Source organism: Gobio gobio (genome assembly GCF_949357685.1).
Source record: "Gobio gobio genome assembly, chromosome: 2".
NCBI classification, from domain to species: Eukaryota; Metazoa; Chordata; class Actinopteri; order Cypriniformes; family Gobionidae; genus Gobio; species Gobio gobio.
Window position 1 is genome coordinate 52885825 of NC_137098.1, and position 23503 is coordinate 52909327.

Genomic DNA, 23503 nt, shown 5'->3' on the forward strand with positions numbered 1-23503 from the left:
AGATGCTGTTTAATGTTGGTAATGCATTATTTTACATATACATCTCCTTACATATGATATTGGTCGTTTCTGCTTCTTCTTCGCCTGTGTTTTGATCAGGAGATTCTGTACTTGTTCAGGAGATGTGTAATAGCGCATAACAGTAAAAACATTGAAAGCCAGAAAATTTCCGATAACAAAAGACAGAAAAAAATGTATTACAAAAAAAACCACTCGCTGCTCTTGACTGAATAACTTTTAATAAGGGTTAATCTATATTTTTTGTGTTCAAGATTTACAAAAATTGTATAAATGAGAATGTACCACATGAATCCATTTTCCAAACCGTGTTTTTGTCTTACCCTGAATCGTTATATTATGATATGTGTACCATATACACTCAAAAAAAAAAAGGGTTCTATATGGCACCAAAAATGGTTATTGGCTCGTAATCATAGGGGAACCTTTTTTAGTGCTATATAGCATCAATTTTGGTGCTTCAGTGGTTCTTCAGAGGTTCTTCACCAGTTCTTTGACTAAGGTGCTATATAGCACCTCTGAAGAACCGCTGAAGAACCACTGAAGCACCAAAATTGGTGCTATATAGCACTAAAAAAGGTTCCCCTATGATTACGAGCCAATAACCATTTTTGGTGCCATATAGAACCTTTTTTTTTTTTTTTAGAGTGTACAAAATATAAAGCTTTTACAACATTATACATGTCTATACTGTCACTTTTGATCAATTTAATGCATCCTTGCTGCATAAATTTATTAATTTCTTTAAGTTGAATTCTTTAATTCAAAATGAACCAACAATTCAACCACTTTTAATAGAAGCCAATTCATTCTCACTGAAGATTGAGGTAAGTGAGCTGTATTGTAAAATATTGTAATAAGGTATTGTGATGAGAGAATTTTTGTTCAAGTTCAGACAGAGCTACACAAAAACACAGCATTATTCTGCGTAAACATTCATTCTAACAAATATTATACCATTTACTTAGGCTAAATACTATGATAATAAATCTTCAAACTGACAAGAATGCTGCTCACTGCTCGAGGAACTCACTAGTTAGGCTACTTTCTGCATGACGCGCGCATGCCCGTTGGCACCACCAGTCTGCCCGCGTGCACGCAGATGCTGATGCTGAGAAAAGACCACATCTTCACTAGAGCTACAATACTCGCGTTTTCCGATTTTTTTTTAATTGTTGAGGAACGTCGCTTTAGTATTAGTATGTAAGGTATACCTGCTCAAACATTTAGAAAAAAGGCGACTCTTTTCGTCTGGGAGGGGGAAGGTCTGGAGAAGAATAAGAAGAAGAAAGGGCGGGGGCGATCCAGTTTAAACTAGTTCTGTTACAATACGGTTGGAATGCGACTTATTCAAACCGAGGCGATTTTTTCAGGGCATCAGTTAACGTTACTTTAGTGTACAAATGTGCAGCCCAAGACATTTACAATAAGACACTGACGTCTGGACATAGCGTGACTTATTCAAACCGAGGCCATTTCTTCAGGGCACCAGTTAACATTACTTTAGAGTACAAATATGCAACCCAAGACCTACAATAAGATTCTGACGTCTGGATATATAGAGTTTGTATGTTTATTATTGTGATTAGGAAAAGATAATACACAGCCTGAATTATAAAAAATATATATCTTGTGTTCTCATAGGTAGGCTATATAAAGAAAAAACCGAGTAGCACTGGATATGGACTCGTTCACCCGCTCGTCAGAGAAAGTGTTAACTGACAGCAGCATCTATGGACTTTTGTTTGTTTGTTGCCAACTAGTTATTTTAATTCCATTTTAATATCTGAGTGTTAGTGAGAAGAAAAAAAACTAAATCTGCACATCAGTTATTTACATCTTTAGTAGCTCTTTCTTATGAATCTTGATTAATCAATATTTACTAAGCAGCACATACAAAAGACCTGGACCGGAAGTTTGCAGCGCACACTTATCTATAGATATAAGACTAAATACGCACAAAACATAAAGCAGTGCTCATATTCATAAGCGACTTTTGAGAAAGCATGCCCAAAGTCGCGGACACGAGCACACTATTCTGGGGTCCCAAGAATAAAGGGGTGTGCTGGATGAACGTAAAGCGTAGCATTGCAGTGCAGTAAAAGTGTCTCTCTCTCACACACACACAAACTCGTAAAACAAGCAGTCCAGCGCACGTTAGTAAACCGCCAGAAGATGAAACCCGTGAGTATCCGCACACGCATTGTAAAATGTGTATATCGTTGATGTATGCATGCAGACTGATGTTGCGGATCCTGCAATCACACGCGGGTTCATGGCGCTCCAGAGCGCATCATATGAAGCCATCGGGTCTCTCTCTCCCCCAAAACACAAGCATGTGAGGAATTTTGCCGGTGCACTGACGACAGGGGCAAAAAAATACCTGAAGTGTGCGTTTCAAAAAGACACGTTACGGTGTGTCTCCTTTTGTACATTCGCCTCCCACCGCCGTGATGTGGCACGGCGCCGCATCCAATCAGGGAGATGAGGAGAACACCCACACCCCAGAATCTGAATGCGGCTTTGGTGCATTATAAATACCACTTGTGATGCACCGGCAAGTCTTGGTCGCGAGGAAGCTCAGGGTTGCAGTAATACATCAGCCTTTTTTCTTTCCATAACAAAGAAGACCATCATCCATCTTTTCTTTTTTTGCTTCTCCCCAATTTCAGTTCATTTCAGGCCAGTTGCATGCATTGTTCGTCTCCCAAAATGGTTTGCGAGACTAAAATCGTTGCAGACGACGAGGCCATAGCTGGGACCAAAAAAGATTCAATTATAGTTTCCTCCTCGCAAATGTGGACGTCTTCTTCGCCTTCTCCCAGTGCGCTCGAGAGTAAGGTCGAAAAACGGAACCAGGTTTTTATTCGCGAATTTGAACACTCGGACCATGAGGAGGTGCGCCGGATCTTCAACGAGGGAATCATGGAGCGGATACCTAATTCTGCATTTCGGGGTCTAAAACAGCAAACTAGAACCCAAATTATCTATGCCTTTCTCACAGGTATGTGACCAAAATTCGGGAATACGATGAGCGTATCGCTTTCATCATTGTTCCTCTGCAACATGTGAAAATAAGCTCTGAGCTGTTTGAGTTCATATGTAAGTATAATAATTATGTTAAAATGAAAAGATGATGAGCCCAATCAATACATTTTATGTTCAAATCATCATACATTTTATGCTCAAAACGATGAAGTCAACTTTTTTTTCCCCCAACGCACGTGAAATGAAATCTTTTTTCGTTAAAAAAAAACCCCACCAGAGAATATCAGTAAAGGAGTCACAAAGACAGCAGCAGTTCAGAGCATGCGGCATGCGTTACCGGTGAATGTGTGTGCGCTGCGCCCGCCGAATGAATGAATGAATGAATCCCGCGCGAGCGCACTACGCTCCCCACATGAGTCTCATATTAGTGCACGAAGTTGTGTTTGTTGCCTGTTTAGGTCTATGACGTTTCTTTGACAGAGAATTGGTCATACGTATAATATTTCAATGATTTATTATTTCCTTTTCTTGTTTACTAATGATTTTCAATGGTTTTCAACTACAGGCGGTGTAAGTGAGCATCGTGGTGATCTGGCTAAACAGCAACATTTTTGTACCTTTATTCTACATTGAAAAATTATTTACAACCCTACGGCTGAAATTAATGAGTTTATTTTATTTTTTTTTTTAACAATGTCCATACACTTGCATACTAAAATATGTTCAGAGAATATGCTGCATCACGGCAACTGTTCCTCTGATAGATTGATCTTAAAGGCTGATTTGAAGTGTTCTTTAGAATAGCAAAACTCGTAAACGCCTATTATTAGTTTGTTAGAGTTGAAAGCACGTCTGTGTTGACGGTAAACAGTGCAGTTTTACTCAAGGGCGCCATCCTGTGCCAACAGCCTCAACACACACATACTCAGATTTTTTCGAGTTTAATTACATCCATGAAGACCCTGTTATTGTGCCCTCCATTGCCCATTAAAATTCCAAGCTGTACACATGTATAAAGTGACTTACTACTTTTTTTAAATTTTTTATTACAGGATACACTGTGTAATTAGTCTGTTTTCCATACTTAGCATTGCATTACATCTCACAGCCCTGGTATATCAGGGTTTCTCTGCATGCATATGATGTCTGTTTGTCTCTCCTCTGCCAAAAATCAAACATTTGATTCTCTTTTCTGACAGGTGTCGTTTATTTTTCTTCCATTTCTCCATAGTAATGTGCTATGTTATGACCAAATCCTTCACACTGACCTTCTGCGCACCGTTTATTCTATTGGGTGCACGTTATTACTACAGCAGAAAAGTCATTCTCAACTACCTGGACTGCGCTCTGCACACTGATATGGCTGACATTGAGGCGTACTACATGAAACCCACAGGTAAGGGGTAATTTCACGCACATACACATTAACAAAAAAATTAACATCACAAGTATCTCATAAAACCTGTACACACACAAATACTGTTCAAAAGTTTGGTCGGTAAGATTTTTTTTTATGTTGTTGAAAGCGGTCTCATTCTCAACAAGGCTGTATTCATTGATCAATGTTCAGTAAAAATTAATATTATGAAATATTACAATTTAAAATCATTTTAATTATACTTTAGAAATCCTTTTTGTATGCTATCATTTTGATTTGAACATACATTTTTTTGATGAATATAAAAGTTCAAAAGAGCAGCATTTATATAAACGTTTTTGTAACACTTTTTACTGTCACTTGAGATTAATTTGAGGTGTCCTTGCTGAATAAAACTATTAATTTCTTTAAAAAAAAATTATTGCTGATAAAATTTTGAATGGTACTGTATGCACTTAATGTTTGTCATTATATGGTGAAATCAATGATGTTTAATACATAATAAAAATAAAATATGATATGTCTACGTCAAACAGCACCTGGCCACTTAATAGTAAAATATAATTATGCTGATCTAATTACATGCTTAAGCACAAATACTTGTAATATTACATATATTTCACTATATTTAAGAGAAAAAAAATAGTTCACTGTATGGACTTCCCAGTTCCCACAATGCACCAATATAAACATTTATCTCACCAGAATACAAATTCAGGATCAGTACCTGTGAAATTGAGGGTAAATACAGCACTTTAGAAGTCCAAGACGGGCTGAATATCTGATGTGTAGGCTTTAATGCTGAAGACTCATGAAATATGCAGAAAGTCTCTCTCAGTTTTGCTCTTGAGGATAACTCTTCTGAGTCATGTGGGCCTATTGATTGAATGCAGAAAAAAATGCTGATACAAATTGTGTTGCGGCAAGCTCAGATTTACAGCTATAATCTTTAAAGCACCCCAAAATAAAAAAAATAACTTTCCTCTTATGACCACAATTCCGACTGTGCAACTTTGATGCAGTAGTAAACATACTAATAAATACTGCAGATATTGATCAAAGTTCAGTTGGAGAGGGACAGAATGATGGATGATATTCAGTATCTGGATGACTTGCAGGTAGAAACTGTTGTTTAACCTAGTTGTGCATGATTGGCGCTCTGGAATTGTTTATCAGATGGTAGTAGTATGTGCAGACTGAGTGCTGGATGGCTGAAATCTTATTATTCTATGGGCTTTCCTCAGACAGCGTTAGTGTAAGGACAGGACATTTGTTGCCTATTATAAACTCTGCTACAGCACTTCACGGTCAAATTCAGAGCAGCTGCCATACCAAACAGCCAGATGCTGCCAATCAGAATGCTCTATGTAATGCATCGCTAGAATTAAAGCAAGTTCAGATATCATAAGAGTCTGGAGCCTGGAGAATCACTGTGAGTGACGCAAAATGATACACTAGTGTTTTTCTTTAGAAATAGATTTGATTTTTAAAGAAATTGATACTTGAAGAAGGATGCATTAAATTGATCAGACGTAACAAAGCCTTTTACATTGTTTAAAAAAAATTATATGAGAGAATCTTGAAAAACAATGTTTTACAGTTTCCATAAAAATATTAAGCAGCACAACAGTTTGAAACAATGATAATAAGATAATCTTACGCAACAAATTAGCATATTAGAAGGATTTCAGAAGGATCACGTGACACTGAAGACCTGCTGAAAATTCAGCTTTGCATCACAGGAATAAACTACATTTGAAAATATTAAAGTTATTTTAAATGGTAATAATATTTCCTATTATTATGTTGTTTTTTTCTTCTGTATTTTGATCAAACAATGCAGCCTTGGTGAGTATAAGATACTTCTTTGATGAATAGAAAGTTTAAAATGAACACCATTTATTTGAAATAGAAATCTTATATAAACATTATAAATGTCTTTGCTGTTGCTTTATCAATTTAACGCATCCTTGCTGAATTAAAGTGATCATTTATTGATATATATATAAAAAAATAGTTGTCAGTTCTTAGTGCAGACAGTTTCTGTGCGTACAGGCTTTTTATTTAGTCCTGCATCAAGTGAAAGAGAGGATTGAAGACTAGGGTCAGGAAATGGGGGAAGGTGTGAATCAAAGCCCCGCTGTGAGTATGTGTGGTAGTTTTGTTTAGTGGCAGCATGCAGACAAAGGATTCTCCCAAGGGATTTTCTCTCTTGCTATGCTAATGTGGAATCCTGGAGGGAATGGTAAGGAATATATGGGTTATCTGCAAGGGTGATGTTTCTTTAATGCACTCAACATCTACTTGGAGTGGCTTTTATTATTTAAAGAATGGGGTTTTTGTCAGATACTTAAAACATAAGGATATACATGAAAATGAAGACTAATTTGGACAGGAAGACATCTATTTAATATGTGGAAAATACACATATTAGTCAAAATGATGACATGAAATGGCATGTGACATTTAATTTTCTTAATGTGATGTAAAACTGCATATTCAGCAGGACATAATGTGAAGTGGAACTTGATCAGGATTTGATTGGCTCATAAAAAGTTGTTAAATTTAAATATTGTTGGCTAGTGTTATTTTTCTCTATTTGAATGGCACATAGATACACACACACACAAAGGAAGCAGTTATCAGACAGCTGGGGAGGGGGGTGTCAAATGTGTGTGTGCGATTGTGTGTAGTAAAACTAATGAGTGTACAGCAGACCGTTCAGTCCCACAGTGATTAATAGTGCTCCTCAGCCCTGAAGCTAATGCAGTCATGACACACACACACACACACACACACAGCTCTGTGTGTGATACAGCAATATGTCGCAACAAGACACAATGAATGAACGATATTCTCTGTGCTGCAATCTTTTTTTTGAAAGATTGCAACTCCTACATAAATATTACACTTGCAGTATTTGATATGTTGTGATTCTATTTAATGTGCAACGGATTCTCTTTATGAAGCTTTTTTCTGCACACAGTTTGGCGAGAGATTTAAGAAGATAGTATAGACTAGATGCTTAAGAACGTGTGTTGAAAAGGTTAATCTTGTAAGACAGAGGAGTGTCAGAGAAGTTGATCGACCTTATGCTAGAAACACGAAAACAATACTGAAACAATTATTAGTATGCATGATGAAGAGAACATTAAGTCATTTAAAACATATCCATTCAGACTTACCTTTTCCTGCTATACTTCTTATGTCTTGGAGAATCCAGAGCTCAGTCGCGTCCTTGTGTATTTGTAGTCTTTGCAGCTTCTATGGCACAGACGTGACAGTCCTGCCCCTCACCGTAGTTATCTCCTTTCTCACTGCAACTCAGTAAGTAATTTAGTTATTTATAACAGAGCTGAGCCTCACAAGCATGACATAAAATACAATGTTTAAGATTAGAAATACCATAATCTGTGCTCAGCATTACTGATGCAAGTAATCAGTAGTGACGTAATCAGAACTTGAGCATGTAAAAACGGGTTCAATCATGGGTCTCACAAATAGCTTTTAAACTCATTTGATGGGGCATATTATGACTTTTCCTTTGAAAAAACTATTTATTAGAACAGGCTTTCCGATGCATAATTATTAAAAGATTAGTAAGAAGTAATATGACAAAATTACAACAAATCAATCAAACATGTCTCCCATGTTCATATTCTGTTAATAGCACACTTTGTCATCGGTAATTCCAGGCAATTGGAAATGAACTGGCGTGATCCATAAATGCAGTCTGCTTAAATGTGGGTTTATATTTCAGAACACAATCTATTTGTAAGCTGCACTCACAACTAATGCACATCTCCAGGTGAACATAATTTTATTTTCAGAGCATAAAAAATATATAAGGCTGATCACGTGTGCCAACCAAAAACATAAAATATATACCAATTCTGCTTTGCTATTTCAGTGCAGCACACCTATTGAACACAAGCATGGTTGCTGCTTCTGAAATAACCTCTCTCATCGGCTACTGAATCACTGATTTTCAACTATATACTGTGCAATAAATAGATTTCAATTAGTCTAGACTAATTTGATTGGCTTGATGATCTAACAATGAGAGGTGATAAAGAGCAGCCCATACCACGATGAATACTAGGTTCTAGATGCAGATGGGAATAAGCATAACCCTAGAGGGCCGAAAAAGCTCTTCATCAAAATAATTAAATTAAAATTAGATCATATGCTAGATGCAGATTTTTACAAATAGCTGGCTCTAAAGACAAAACTAAATAACCTCTTTGTTTGGATTCCCACAGGCTCTTGTTTCTGGGTGGCAGTTTTGCAAGGCCAGGTGGTGGGCATCGTGGCAGCGCATGGTCGAGAAGATGACAACACCGTGGAACTCCGTCGCATGTCTGTGGACTCTCGCTTCCGTGGAAAAGGCATCGCCAAGGCCCTGGGTCGACGTGTTCTAGAATTTGCCATGTTAAACAACTACTCGGCTGTGGTTCTGGGAACAACTGCAGTCAAGATGGCCGCCCACAAGCTGTACGAGTCTTTGGGTTTCCGGCGAGTGGGAGATACTGATGACTACACGCTGCCAGGAATGACCCGTTCACCGCTGGAGAGGCTCTTCTTCCAAATTCGCTACAGCCGGTACCAATTGCAGCTTCACGAAGAGTGAGAGACAGAGAGTTAACATGAGCGCAGAAGATAGAATATAAACGACAATGCCGGCAATGACCCTGAACCACCCACTGACCCGGTCCTCTTCTTCTACCTATTTATTTGTTGTTGTTTTTTTAAAGTCATATCTGTTCCTACAACCTTTATTTTTATTCTCATTGTTTTTGAGGGGGTTTAGTGGAACATTTCATTCCTTTGACCACATTTGACGTTTCCGCTCTTAGACTTTCTTTTCATGGTCATCTTGCACTGAAACACCATGAACAAATGAATAGCCCCAAATGATTCTCTTATAAATGTGAATTTGTTCGCAGGGACAGAATCTCCCTTAAAACACTTAAATCAACCAAGGCTATATCCTATAGGCCGATCCACAGAGTAGCACAGACCACTATAAACAGTTAAGGAAGCAGTGGATGTAGGAACTGGAGGGAAGGAGGCAGTACAGTTCTATCCACCTTGTCTGATGCCACCTTCCTCTTGACGAAGTATGTTTGAACCTTGCAACAGCAGCAGTCTGGTGGAATCAAACAGTCCATCCAATTGTAACTTTAAGTCCAAAGCACAGCTTTTTCAACTGTGTCTAAAATGTGGAATATTATAAAGCCAGTGATTTATATCCTTAAGCACCCCTTGTTTAATAGGTTACGATAACAACTTTGCAATATAATCTTTATTTGTTTTGATGGCTAAGCAGGTTCCTAATGCTGAGCCACAGTATCAACGTTAAGAAATAACCAGAAAAACATTTAAGAAAAATGTTTTCTCTACACTTCATTTGGCTGACATTAAAGTTGCAGTCAGTGAACTTCACGTTTACAAAAGTCTAAATTCACTTGAAATCTGATTATCAGTGTACACTCATTTCATTTACTGTGATAATCTGAAATAACACACACTTGTCATGGAACCGCACGTATCTATTTGTGTACCGATTTGACGACGCTTTAATAATGACGTGATTATACCTTTGTACAAAATTGCTTAAACGTGGTTCCCAGTCTGATATTGCTCCGCAAATCTTCTAAATCTAAAATCTAAAATACAGAAAAACGCAAAAACAAATGCAATCAGACGGCAAGTGTAAACTTGAGTGGCATAAAGGGAGCAATATAATGATGAAACAGAAATTAAACTGAGTGAGCACAAATCTAAATTTGGATAAATATATATAAAAAAAGGATTGTATAAGTATACAATATCTAAGGCTTTATATTCTGCAACTATTCAATATGTATATGTAAAATGTTTGAAAACATGCATATAATACCCATAATCTCTCTCCGTCTCTATCCTCCTATCACAGTACCAGCAGAGGGAGAGAGACAAACCACAACAAGCCTCATCTGTGATATAATGTTGTATAAAGTTAAGAAACTAAATGTGATTTAAAAATACATAGAAGTAACATGTAGTGCAAAAGAACAAACATGAACATTGCCAGTTTTCCTTGACTTTAACCCCACCCCCATCCACAAATCTGACTGCAACCCTGGGCCAGACCTCTCCCTCCCCACCCCCCTCTCTGCATGCGCCACGGAGTCTTGTTGCGCTGCCCTTTTCCCCATTCTAGCTTGTACTATCCCCATTCTTCTGTGATGTCACAGTAGCAGTGTGGAGAGTTGTGGGCATGGCTTAGAATGTGAGATGGGCGGGGTCAACCAAACAATAGGACTACCCACCAGCTTGCTGCTTCAATGACATCACAGCTGCCAATAGTCGAATGCAAGAGCAATGCAAGTATGTGGCATGCCTCTGTACCTGATTTGTGTGTACGGTGCCTGCCCTGGAAAAGAAGTATATTTAAAAATATGTAAAACAAGCTTTGTTTTTTTAACTGAACATATAACAAATATGTGTGTTTCATTGTTCAAAGAAATTGTTGTTGCATGAAACGTCTTTGAATGAAAAATGAGCAAGAAAATACCATCTTTCACATGGCAAGTCTTAAAAGTGGAGCCGTTTCTTTTTTTTCCCCCATGTAATTTTAGTTCATTCTAAAACTCTTAAGAGTTATTGTCATCTTTTAGGATATTTTGAGATGTCCTTTTTTCTCCTCATTAAGAAGGCCTTGAAAATTATTTACCTGAATGCGCTGTTTTGATTACAGATAAGTTACGTGACGCTTCTCACTTTAGGTGTGAGGACATCCCTGTTTTAGCCAAGTGGATTGAAATTAGTAAGGCACCAAGAAAGCAATTCTCTAGACACAGCTTTGCCAGTTGCGTGTGCCAGTCAAATTAGACATATTATTCACCGATCTCCCTTAAAATGGCCAATTAAGATGTATTAGAATGCACCAACATCCTTATGGAGAAAGGTTAGGCTAATCAAATCTGTGATGGGATATTTAAACATAAATTCCTGTTTAAAGCCAAAGCTACAGAGCACACTTACCTGAGATATTGTAAAACATTTGCGCTAAACTGTGAAAGGCCAAAACAATCAGACACATAAATGTAATGCAGTATGAAAATATATAAGGAGCATGAAGTTCAATCCCACATTTAGGAATCAGTATCAGATCAACAGAAACGACACACAAATGTCTTAATGGGATTTACCACAGTGCTGGTAGATGTGAATGTACACGGCAATCAGCAATGTATTATGTATTTTGAAGATCCAGATTTGAACAGTGTTTGATGTACTTGAGGTCTTTTACGATGAGTGTTATTCTTCTGTAGTGCAACTGCCTTGAAAATCCTTAGCTTATTATTCAGAATGCAGTTAGCATGGGATTGGGAATTTCATGTATAAGGTGCATGTATTATTGCCAGACTGAAGAGAGCCTTATTGTAATGCTAAAATTGCAAGCAAGAGCAAGAACACCATGATCACTGCTTGTGTTTAACTAACCTTCTGACCAGTTCACTAGTTTTGCACATGCTAAAGGCTCATTTAAATTGGATTTATATATACAGTACAGTAAGTGTCATATGTGGGTTTAGACTGGTGACTCGATTGGCTAGTGAATGTCTCTGAAAGTTGGAGCAGTGCTCAAGACAGCGGCCAAGTTGTAACGGAAGGAAAAAAGCTGGGGTTTTACCCAAGTCTCAAAGAAAAAAAACAAGAACACAGAAATAGTGGATTCTTATACATTTCTAGTGTTAGTCCGAAAGAACAGTTGATGATAAGGCATTCAGATTGACCTTTGTAACCTGCATGAAAAAGATGGCTGCGAAGAATGTTTCACTTAACAGAGAAGGGAGTCGGTGAAGATCCACGATGGTAGATGGTCTTGCTTCATCACCGAACAAGCCAAGACACCAACATGTGGAGCTGCTTCCTTCTCTTTTCTTTTTTTTTTGGGTTGAAAACACTCCCTTACTATGGCTTCAAGTGCTAAGAAGGTAGTAGCACTTGTAGCACAATTGTATTTTATTTTTTAAATAAGGGATTGTCTTATGCTCTTATCTATGATTCACTACAATGTATCAACAGTATTCTTAAAAAGTTACATTTGCCAAAGTTGAGATGTTTGCTGTACTTCATTATTTTGCTGTCCGTCTTTAAGATATTGCCACAACTCATCTTTATAGAATTCATTTTGAAATTAAGCCTATGTGCCATTTTATAAAGCAATAATGCAAAGTATCACAGTTGGGAAAAAGAAACATAACAAGAACATGATCCATGAGATTATAAAAATGTTCAAATGCTGCATTGATGTTCAATCCCTCATACTTTACTGGTGACAGTCACTAAGATGTTATTAGTATTGGCACAGCAACATCACCATGGGCAAGCCAAGGCCTGACGAAGTGTGAATGTGAATCATCTTTTTTTTTGTATAATCTAATTTTTTATATTTCCTTGATTCTAATTACAACTAACATGTTTACTTGCATATTGAATCCTTCAGTTTACGGTGGATGTACTTTTATGTTGTACTGATACGAAGCCCGCAAAAATAATTGAGAAACCTTTGGGACTGGGTGATGTCGTGGGCCTCTGAAAGTTGCATCAAGCTCTGAACAACAATTGGTCGGTCTTAAATATCCACTAATCTGTGACAGCAATCAAAACAGAGAAATCGACACCATACAACCAATTTTACAAGCGGTGCAGGTTCGCACAGGTTCATATTAACAAAGCCTTTTGATTTTTCTTAAACAATTAACCTTTTTTATCAACATTTTAATATATGTAAAGCTGTAAAGTGTAATTTACTGTAAATAGCATTTGGGGACATTTTGTGATCATTTTGTAACAGATACTCTATGAAAATAATTAAGATGTTTACAAAAAATAAAATAAAAAACACAGCAACAATACACTTTGGGAAACAACTGCAAACTGAGACAATTCTAACTATACAATATGCTCACAATTGTGCCAGTCAGAGCAGCGAAAGCAACTTTCAGAGTCCCTGCATCCTCTTAGCACTTAATAGGGGCTCTTGGAAGCATTGCTAAGTGCCGACGGGTTACTAATTATTGTAAATTATGGCTAATTTATGGGAAAATCCCTGGAATTATTTTGGAAATGTATGGCACTAAAACATAATTTCCCAAGCTTTTTCTTTGCTTTAGAAATGCTCATGTTTACAGTTTCTGGTATTAATATTAGTTGCCCCATTTTGTCAGTTTTAAACACATTTCAGTCATTGGCTGCCTGTTACTATAGAAACAAGCCCATACAAAGCACAGCAGGGAAATGATATGCAGCCACACATGGGGGCGGGTCAGTAGCAACAAAATGGGGCTGGTTTTAGTATGATGATGAGGGATGGGCAGAATGGAGTTTGGGGAAAGAAAAGGGAGGTTTGAGGTTTTCAGCATGGTAAATCTGACCTTGCTTTACCTGTTTGGTCGCAGTGATCACCTGGTTCTTTGAGTCTGAAATCATTGACTGCCTGGGTTTCCTTTGGATTTTGTTTTAAACTGCTGTTTACGTTCCCACCTTTTCTCTTTTTCTTTCATTTCCTCGATACACAGGAACTTTGTAAAGATGTAAAGAAAAGTTTTCCTGATTTATGAAAGAAAAGGATGTACATACTGTATCAATAAAAAGGAATGATGCATAAAACTTGTGCAAGTGTGTGAACAAGTTGTAAAAGCCATGTACAACTGTACATAAATAAGGGCACCATTATTTACCTACTATTACAGCAGTGGCCTTTGAAGAGATCTTTGATTTCCATAAAACAGTTCCTAGCCATAAGTAACATGGAAGGCTCAAATAATTTGTTCAAAACATGATCTCATTATTGACGCCCCATTACACAATCTAAAGGATCTTCTACACCAAATCTCATTGAGTACTGAGCATTAATTAACGATTTTGAGAGAGAACAAATGGATGGTGACCTAGCATGGTAAAATGAATCTACTCTCAGTGCCAGACCTTTAAGAACAGGCTTTCAGCAATATCATGACATTCAGAGAGGGTTACAGCCATCTGCGCTGTTAAAGCCTCTGAAAACACAACAGCAACAAGCACAGAGACTGGAACATTTTTCAAGGGCGTTTTTGTATTGATAGGGGGCATTACGAGGGGGCACAAGATCTGACGCCACAGACGAACACTGAAAATCTGGGTCAGTGTGTGTGTGGACTGTGTACACATGAGACAAGAGATTTAGAGAAAGGCCAGTGGGTGCTGCTAAACAAGTTGTGAGGTGCTGTGGAAACGGAAGCAATAAGATTAACAGGTTTTAAATGGAGTGAGCAAGACTCACTAAATGAGGACTGAGTTTATTAATATTCATCAGGAGACAGACGTTCCATAATAGCAGCTGAGAAACAGATAGTAGTGCCAGTAATACAGCTGAACTAAGCCAGTGAGAAGACGGATATATTGAAGAGTATATGGCAATATAAGATGCACAAACATTAAAAATGAACAAAGAACAAAGATGCATTAAGCTCCTTCTATTCTGATTCAAAGAGATACTAGCTTCTGAACAGAGAGAAGAAGAACAGAATAACAGTGAAAGGATAAAAATGAATGAAGGGAAGCCCCCAAAAATAGAAACTGGTACGATCCAGCCTGCTCCTACCGTTGCCCTCGGATACATCAGAGAGAAACAAGAATTGGGAACTGCAGCTGCCCGGTTACCATAGTAACGGGATGGCAAGGAAGAGCGGGAGACTCAGACAGAAGTAGCTGTAGTGGTGCAGGGGAGGTTCATCTCGCACATTGAACCCCATGACCGTCCTGTGGACAGTGAGACTTTGAGGGGCACCTGAGAATAGAAAGAAAAGAACTGCAATCCTCTATATCTTTTGACCTGCATCTGCTGCAGCGTTTAGTTTTATAGTAATTTAAAGCCAGGCTGAAGGAGGGAAGGCCATCTGGAAAAGCAATTCAGCTTAATTAGGTTACCAATCAAACGCTGAGAAACAGCAAACCGCTCTATAGTGGACAGATCTGTTTGATAGTCTGTCTGATATGATTAAGGCTTCTATTAGAGCTATAAAATGTTTCTGAAGCAACAAAGAAAGAATAGATCATAGCATGTTGCTTTCTCTACACCCAGAAGCTCGTCTTCATTTAAATGACAATCATTTATCTTAGTATGAAGCTGTGTGGGAGTTCACTTACAGAGAGATTCACTCCTAAATCTGCAATGTGCTGAAGAGATTCCATGGTCTTCTTCACCAGCACTGTTCACCAACATAAGATTCACAATATTTGAATGGCAATTACTTTTTTATTCCTTTCATGCTCATATAACAGGACATGTGAGGCTTCCCTCACCAGCAAACTGATCCAATTGTGAGATCTCCACTTCAAACAGAAGCTCATCATGGATTTGAGCCACCAGCCTAAAAAGATATAGACACAGGAACTAGAACAGAACTATCAATCTTAACAAGGAGATCAGGCCATGACCACCAAACCATGATGTGTTTAGTTTCTGGAATGTGGAGGCAATATTACATTAAACGTTTCAGTAATCGTATTGCTCTACATTGGTCTGTAAGCCATCTACTGCAGACACATCTCCTAATACTCACTGAGAGGAATAGCAAGAGACTTGGAGGGAGGGGCGAGGAGATAGAATGAAGAGGGAGGGATAGAGAGATGCTAACAAAGATAAATGACTGTAATATATAGAGCTGCACTGCAAGTTGAGTGATTCACACAGATAGGCTAAGAGAGAAAAAGAGAGACAATCAAAGGATATGTAGAAAGAAATAGTAAAGATATCTATGGAGAAGAATTAATAAAATGTTATAAATTTGATGGTTTATAATTAAAAATGTATTAGCATATGTATAAATGAGCATAAACATATATTAATGAATGCTGCAAAAGTATTGTTCATTGTTAGTGAATGATGCCTAATGCATTAAAGGTATAGTTCACCCAAAAATGAAAATTCTGTCATCATTTACTCATCCTCGAGTTGTTCCAACCCTGTATGAATTTCTGTGTTCTGCTGTACATAAAGGAAGATATTTGGAAGAACCAAAGCAGGCAGATCTTCTGACAGGATAAGAAAATACTATGATAGTCAATGGGTTGGGGGTCCGAGATCTGCTTGGTTACATATGTTCTTCCAAATATCTTCCTTCCAAAAAAAAAGAGACAATTACACCATTATTTACACACCTAAACCTGTATGACTTTCTTTCTTCTGTGGAACAAAAAGGAAACAGTATTTCTCAGTGTTTATTACGCAGCTCTGTGGAATACTTGATTCTGATTGGTCAATCATGCCCAACCAGCGGGATGTTATTCCCGAAAACAACCAGTAAAAACTGGTAACAGGCTCATCCAGGTAACTGAACCAGCGATAAAGGCTCATTAGGAAAGTTTTTTCCTTCGTGGAAGTTTGGTGAGCCAATAAAATACAAAAAAATCGAATCAATATTTTGTATACATTTATTTAATTATGTAATCTGGGTATCGCAGACTCACTCTCGTTTCATACAAATGCAGTTTTGTACACCGTAATGGATAATAAGATAACAAACAGGTACAATTTTATTTTTTTTTAATCTCAAATCAATATCTTTTATCCCCATAATTATTTATGTGGCGAAATGCCGTGTAATACGTGGTATGACTGTACCTTAAATGTTCGTCTAGTTTGAACTCGTCGCTTGCTAGAAACTGGTTTCTTCACGGAAGCTAATAAAATATCTCAAATCAAGTCAATATTTAGTGTCTAATTATTTACTTATGTGGCAAGTAGCCGTGTAATAAGCGGGATAATGTACATCCAGCCAGTAGTTATAGCAGAATAAACCCCTTCAGGGTGATGCAAGACCCTGTCAGTGATTTATCAGAGTACATTATCCCTTATTCATTCCCACAATGGAGGTCAGTGGTCACCAAAACGGTTTGGTTACCAACATTCTTCAAAATATCTTCTTTTATGTTCCGCAAAAGAAAGTCATACAGGTCTGGAACAACATGATAGTGGGTAAATGATGGCAGTTTTTAGGGGGAACAATCCCTTTAACTAATTGAACCTTAAAATGTAAAATGTTACCACATTTCCCAAATACAAAATGTAGTATTAAGATACACATGTGATTATAAGAGGACAGATGAACGGATGTATGTACCTGGCAGTGTAAGTGGCAGAAGACACTTGGGAGCAGATTTTGATCATGGCCATTTTGGCTAGGTCTGCAGCTGAGCCTGAAGGGTCACACACAGTCATTTTGACAATCAAAAATGTGACAAACATTACAAACACAAGTAGAAACACGCAATACCCTGTAGTACAAAGTTGACGGCCTGTCTCTCTGCTTGGTTTCGAAGGCTCCAGTCAACAGAGTGAATGTGAGGGAGGGAACGGCGCCTTCCCATTATGGATTTCACAAATCCTAAGGCATCAATAAGAAAGAACATACACAGCAACTTATACACTCTTTCAGCCTTATTATACTTAGTCACTCATTCACACACAGACTCTTTACGAATCACTCATGCCAGTGCATTCCGGGGTAAGGCAGACAATAGGTCAAAGCTTTACGCGTAAACCCCTGTTGGAAAAGAGTGAGGTCAGCCGGTGGGCTCATTTGGAAAATCTTTTTCCCAGAAGCACAGAGACGCCAGGAGTTATGGGGCACAAAGAGAGACCACTGCATGTATATGTGTAACAGTGTTCAGGAATGTGTGTGGCTCAGTGTGGGCGCGCGTCATATGTACAGACAACACAAATGACACATCACTGGAATGTGCTACTGTGTTTCTCTGCTATTGAGGATTATGAGCACGTGTGTTATTTTTGTGTATTCTGTTTTGTCAAATTCAAAATGTTTGTCTTTGGCGTATCCTTATCGAAGTGTCTGACAGTACAGTAAATACATCACCTGTACACATTACATTTCAAAGATTGTGCACAGAAATAACATACAGTGGCCACATATATTTGGACACTTAAAGGGATAGTTCAACCCAAAAAACAAACTAAAAATTGTCAATTTACTCACTTTCCAAACCTTTTTGACTTTCTTCTCTCTATGTAACACAAAAGACAACATCTCGAAGGATGTTTTAACTATTTTGTCCATACAAAGAAGATTCAGTGGGATCAAAAACTATATTTTTTATTATATGGCCAAAAAATATATAATATTGAAAATAAATAAATATAATCTTTTGCGGGCCACAAAAGAAAGTCAGTCACATGCTTGGAACGACACAAGTAAATGATTTTTCAACAGAACTTTTTTTACTGGGTGAACTCTCCCATTTACACACAAATTAAAAAGATTTTTTTAAATTAAAATGTCATTGTATTAAATAAAATAAAACCAATACATAATTGTATGTATTGTACCAACTGGTGACCATTTTAGAGGAGGTATGAAATCAACTACCCTCAAATTCAGGCAGGCAGGCGTCCTAGCAGGTCAGATTAACCACTATACTATTTGACAAGCAGATTTGTCCAAACCTCTTTATCAAGGTTTTTGCATTATAAGTGAGTCTGTGGTACCTTTCTTTGAAAATAACATCATTTGGTTTGATATTTTGTTCATGCAATGACACGCATGTGTTTTTGTGTAGCTTAAAGGGACAGTCCACCCAAAATGAAAATTCTGTCATTGTGCTATACACAAAAGAAGATATTTTGAATAATCTTGGTAACCAAGCTATTTTGGTGACCATTGACTTCTGTTATATGGACTAAAAGTAATTTCTCAAAATATCTAGTTTGGAACAACATGGGTGTGAGTAAATGCTGACATAATAACAATAATAATTTTTGGATGAACTATCCCATTAAGTTTCCAAATAATATTTGGGGCCACTGTAGTTCAGAGCCTTCATCAAAGCCTGTATCAGCAGGTAATAGGTAATTCTACTTTTCACCTCTGAGAAAGGTCCCATATCAGTCTTGTCCCTCTCACATTAAGCTTTCACAAAAGCACCTCTCTAAATCAAAAGACAGCACAGAAAGTCTCCCTGAACAGAAGATTAGACGCTACCACACTCCTACTGGAACACCCTGTTCTAGAACATATTACTGAGAAATAAAGCTCAGTCTTTGCAGCCCTTCTCCATTTCATTTTCTTGAATCTCTTTCCTCCCTCTCAAAACCTGATAAATTTCCCAGCAAAATGATAGCAGGTGTTTTGTTGCTGTGCAGGGATGTCAATACCTCCAGTATTGATCGTGTAATGAGCGCACTGGCGGGAACTTTCAGTCCTGAGGTGCCTGTTTGAGGAGTAGCTCTGAACACTGAATGCTTCACTCATTTTATAACCTATTTGTGAATCTACAGCATGCACTAAACAAGATCATCAGCTATTAGAACAGGAACACTGACAAATATATTTTTTGTATTTAATAATAATTTAATATTTGTGTCTTCGTCAAATTTCAGCTGACAAGGAGAAGATTTCTTTCAATGACAATATATGAAAGCAATCCATTTCCACTCCATTGCCAGTTAAAATACACCCATTAGTTGTTACTATTAATCAGTTCACAAAGTAAACCTGAAAAAATATTATTTTCATAAGTATTATCATTTCTCATGACAATACAGCACACCAAACTAAATTTAAACTTCATATTTTATAATAATAGTAAACATGACCAGTAAACTGCCAACTGGATCTTTTTAAGCAACACCAAGATAAATGTAGATAGAACAGCAAACGTAACTTTGTGACACAGAAGAGAAGTGAAAGAATGAGGGTGAACGATTTTGTGTGAAGTTCCCCACTGTGGAATAAAAACCATGATGTGTGTAATATCAGTAAAATTGTGTCCTAATGGCAACTCTAAACACACTGAACTGTGAAGTGAGTGTGAGCTGCTGTGCTGCTCTGCTTCTAATCTCCATTTATCACACAGACCGTGTTCGTGGCAGTGCTGGATGGTGTGCTGGATGAAGGCCGGCACCTCTCTGTACGTCTGTAGGAAAGAGTCCTGAAAACGGCTGGCCTCCTCTGCACTCACACCCAGAATACCAGATAACCGCTCTCTTCCTGTGTGTGAGAGAAAGAGGGAGAGGGTCAGTGGACAATAGCATGAGAACAGAAATATTCCAAGCTTAAAACAGTTCAAGGTGAGACAAAAAAAGACATGAGGCACAGAATTACTGGTGAGAAAAAAGGCTAAACCCATTCTCCCAATGTTGCTATGACGACAACTACCATGACAACAAATGTGACACAAAAACATGAGCGCACTGACTTTTACCTATACTGATATTGTGTAATATGCGATATACTGTAATATGTACACTTACAGTTAAAAAGTTTGGGGTCATTAAGATTTTATTTAATTAATACTTTTTTTTAGCAAGGACACATTATAGTGATCAAAAATGTCACGGTTTCCACAAAAATATTAAGCAGCTGACTGTTTTTAACACTGATAATAATAAGAAATGTTTATTGAGCACCAAATCAGTATATCAGAATGATTTCTGAAGGATCATGTGACACTGAATGCTAAAAATTCAGCTTTGCCATCACAGTACTAAATTAATTTTCAAAATATACAAAAATTAGCTATTTAAAATTGTATTAATATTTTACAATATTACAGGTTTTTCTGTGTTTTTAATCAAATTAACAAAGTGACCTGTTGAATAATAGAGTTCATGTACAAGTGAGACTCAGGCTCAATTTCATCTGACCTTCTGTCTGCCTGTAATTGAGATTATTTCTAGACAGAGAAGGAGAGTGAATACACCAAGCATGTGAGCAAGGAGATGAAGATGGCAAGAGGCACACAGAAGTGATGAAGAGTGTGTGTCGCTATGCATTCTCACTGGTTAAGATCATTTGCTCTCTGGTGCACCTCCTTTTGCCTAATTACTCCAACCTCTCCACCTCGAAATCATCCATCTCTCTGGGATACTCAATAGTTAGCTTCTTATATTCTGACCCAGTTGTGTGTGTGTGTATGTGTCCACCCCTCCCCCTCGCCTATGAGTGTGTGTGTGTGTGTGTGTGTTTTTGATTGTCTTCTACGCTACACCTCCTTTTAGTATTCGGTAACCATGGCAATCCGTCGCTTTCTGCAAGATTATCAACATATGCTGACACTGTGGCGCTCTCACCCCCTCTTCTCTCACTCACTTTCTACCAGCACTCAGTCACTCAATATTGCCTTCCTTATGCTGTCTATTTCTCAGTTTTCCTGAGATGACAGTATGGTAGAAATGAACATGTTTCGCTCTGTTGCTTCAAGCGTTCCGCTTTGTAAGAGTGAAATAAATGTCTTTTTCCTGTATTCAGCAACTTAACGCTCACAAACACTTTTTGATGAGCCGCTTGTGAGATGCTGGACTGAAAAAATATAAAAGAGAAAAAACAGAGATAGGTTCAAGCTGACCCAGTTAAAGTAAAGTAGAACAGTGACACCCTCCACACATACATAATAAGATTCTTCTCAGCTCGTAGTCATGGAAGCCACATTCTGGGAGACCTGTTAGCAACCACTATGAACAATAAGCTCTCTGCAGAGTCTGCACTTGACTTGTAGAGCAAAGCCCCCCGGTCTGGGTCACAACTTTTCTCTATATTTTTTCCTGTCTGTATCAATATCTATCCAGTCTGGGTCACAACTTTTCTCTATATTTTTTCCTGTCTGTATCAATATCTATCCAGTCTGGGTCACAACTTTTCTCTATATTTCTTCCTATCCGTATCAATGTCTAGCTCTTTCATTCTAAAAAATAAATGTATCTCTGCTTTGCCTAGGGCCCTAGGCTATGCCACAATCATTCCTGTTTGACTAAATACAGATAAGTATTTTTTTGTTTTACTCCATGAAAGTGTTCCCCCCAAATTCTTTATGCTTTTTCTCATTTAAAGTTCCATGTTTCCAAATTAAAAATCTTTCCTTTTTTTTTTTTTTAAAACCATTCAAATGTTTGATGCATTAAACTGATCAAAAGTGACAATAAAATATTTATAATGTTACAAAAGATTTCAATTACAAATAAATGTTGTTCAATTGTAATTATATTTTACAAAATTACGGTTTCACTGTATTTTTTTTATCAAATAAATGCAGCCCTGGTGAGCATGAGACATTGAGAAAACATTTAAAATAATTAACGATCCCAAACTTTGAATGGTAGGATAGTTAATTCAAAAATAAAAATTCTGTCATCTATTCATCCTTACGTTGCTCGAAATGTATAAATTTCCCCTTCTGCTGCTTTCGAATTCACATCTTATGCACCCAGAGAAGTGTTGCTAGTAATGAGCTTGAGACTGTGCACGTTCTTTGGTGCTATCACCCTATCAGTGCTGTCAGGGTGTCGTTTTCCTGCAGCTCAACAGTAATTACTAACATGGTATTTATTTACGGCTCAAGGGAGTGCCCATGAGCAAAGATGGCAGCACACAGGACTTCACAAGACTGCTTGCAATAGCCACAGTGAGAGAAGGCATGTGGTCAAAGTTAGCAAAAATACATAAATTGCTTAGAGCGCTTTTTAAGAATAGAGTTGCAATGAACAACAAATGATGAATATTGAAACATTCTGTACTTCCTGTAGATCGAAAGGATGGTGTGCATGCAACCATAGTTCTCACCAGCTCCATAAACCACAGAGTAGACGATACGCTTTGCATGCTCTCTGTCCTCCGAACTCACGCTGTCCTCACTCATACCCTTCCTAAAAGACAGAGACATAGACAGAGACATTTGTGTAATGAAAGTGCCAGCAGTGCGGGTATGCTGGAGGCATCAGTGTTTGTGACAGGGAATCAGAGGCTGACAGCAGATGTCTTACTGCATTAGAGCAGTGGCTAGTGTTAGGTTAGCACTCAGACCTTATAATATCAAAATCTCAGCTCTTTGTGGTAAGCAATACACATTCATAAAAGATAGAACATGCTAACAGAAATACTGTGACAATCTGCGGTCATTAGAAAGAAAGTTACAGAGCGGAGGCACAAATCCATCCTCACACACATACTGGGCTCATGTCAGCAATCACATAACACGTTGTCTTGACAGGCCTGTCTCTGTGTGCTACGTTAACCCTGGAGATGTGAACATCAGCCTGATAGGCTCTCATCTCTCTCGATTTCTTCTCTGTCT

General features: G+C 37.7%; 2 protein-coding genes across 2 annotated transcripts in view; one reads left to right on the plus strand and one right to left on the minus strand.

Annotated features, from left to right (window-relative positions):
* The first annotated feature begins 2584 nt into the window (after nt 1-2584).
* nat8l (N-acetyltransferase 8-like) lies at nt 2585-14041 on the plus strand. Its single transcript, XM_079843987.1, has 3 exons — nt 2585-3022; nt 4238-4402; nt 8647-14041. The coding sequence occupies exons 1-3, from the start codon at nt 2710-2712 to the stop codon at nt 9012-9014; spliced, it is 846 nt and encodes a 281-aa protein (XP_079700113.1). The 5' UTR covers nt 2585-2709; the 3' UTR covers nt 9015-14041.
* Nucleotides 14042-15113: 1072 nt separating this feature from the next.
* The window catches only part of poln (polymerase (DNA directed) nu), a gene marked incomplete at both ends in the record, with an annotated part of 42358 nt that continues 33968 nt past the window's right edge, over nt 15114-23503 (minus strand). The window contains 7 exons of the mRNA XM_079803863.1: nt 15114-15206; nt 15566-15627; nt 15722-15789; nt 17542-17617; nt 17695-17805; nt 20293-20424; nt 22993-23075. Coding sequence (XP_079659989.1) covers nt 15114-15206; nt 15566-15627; nt 15722-15789; nt 17542-17617; nt 17695-17805; nt 20293-20424; nt 22993-23075 — 625 coding nt within the window. The remainder of the gene's footprint in view (nt 15207-15565; nt 15628-15721; nt 15790-17541; nt 17618-17694; nt 17806-20292; nt 20425-22992; nt 23076-23503) is intronic.

Bases quoted from the DNA above. Each gene is read 5' to 3' on its own strand.
- nat8l (XM_079843987.1), top strand. From the start codon at position 2,710: ATGCATTGTTCGTCTCCCAAAATGGTTTGCGAGACTAAAATCGTTGCA. The intron at 3,023-4,237 runs GTATGTGACCAA...ATTTCTCCATAG, and splicing joins TATCTATGCCTTTCTCACAG to TAATGTGCTATGTTATGACC. The intron at 4,403-8,646 runs GTAAGGGGTAAT...GGATTCCCACAG, and splicing joins GTACTACATGAAACCCACAG to GCTCTTGTTTCTGGGTGGCA.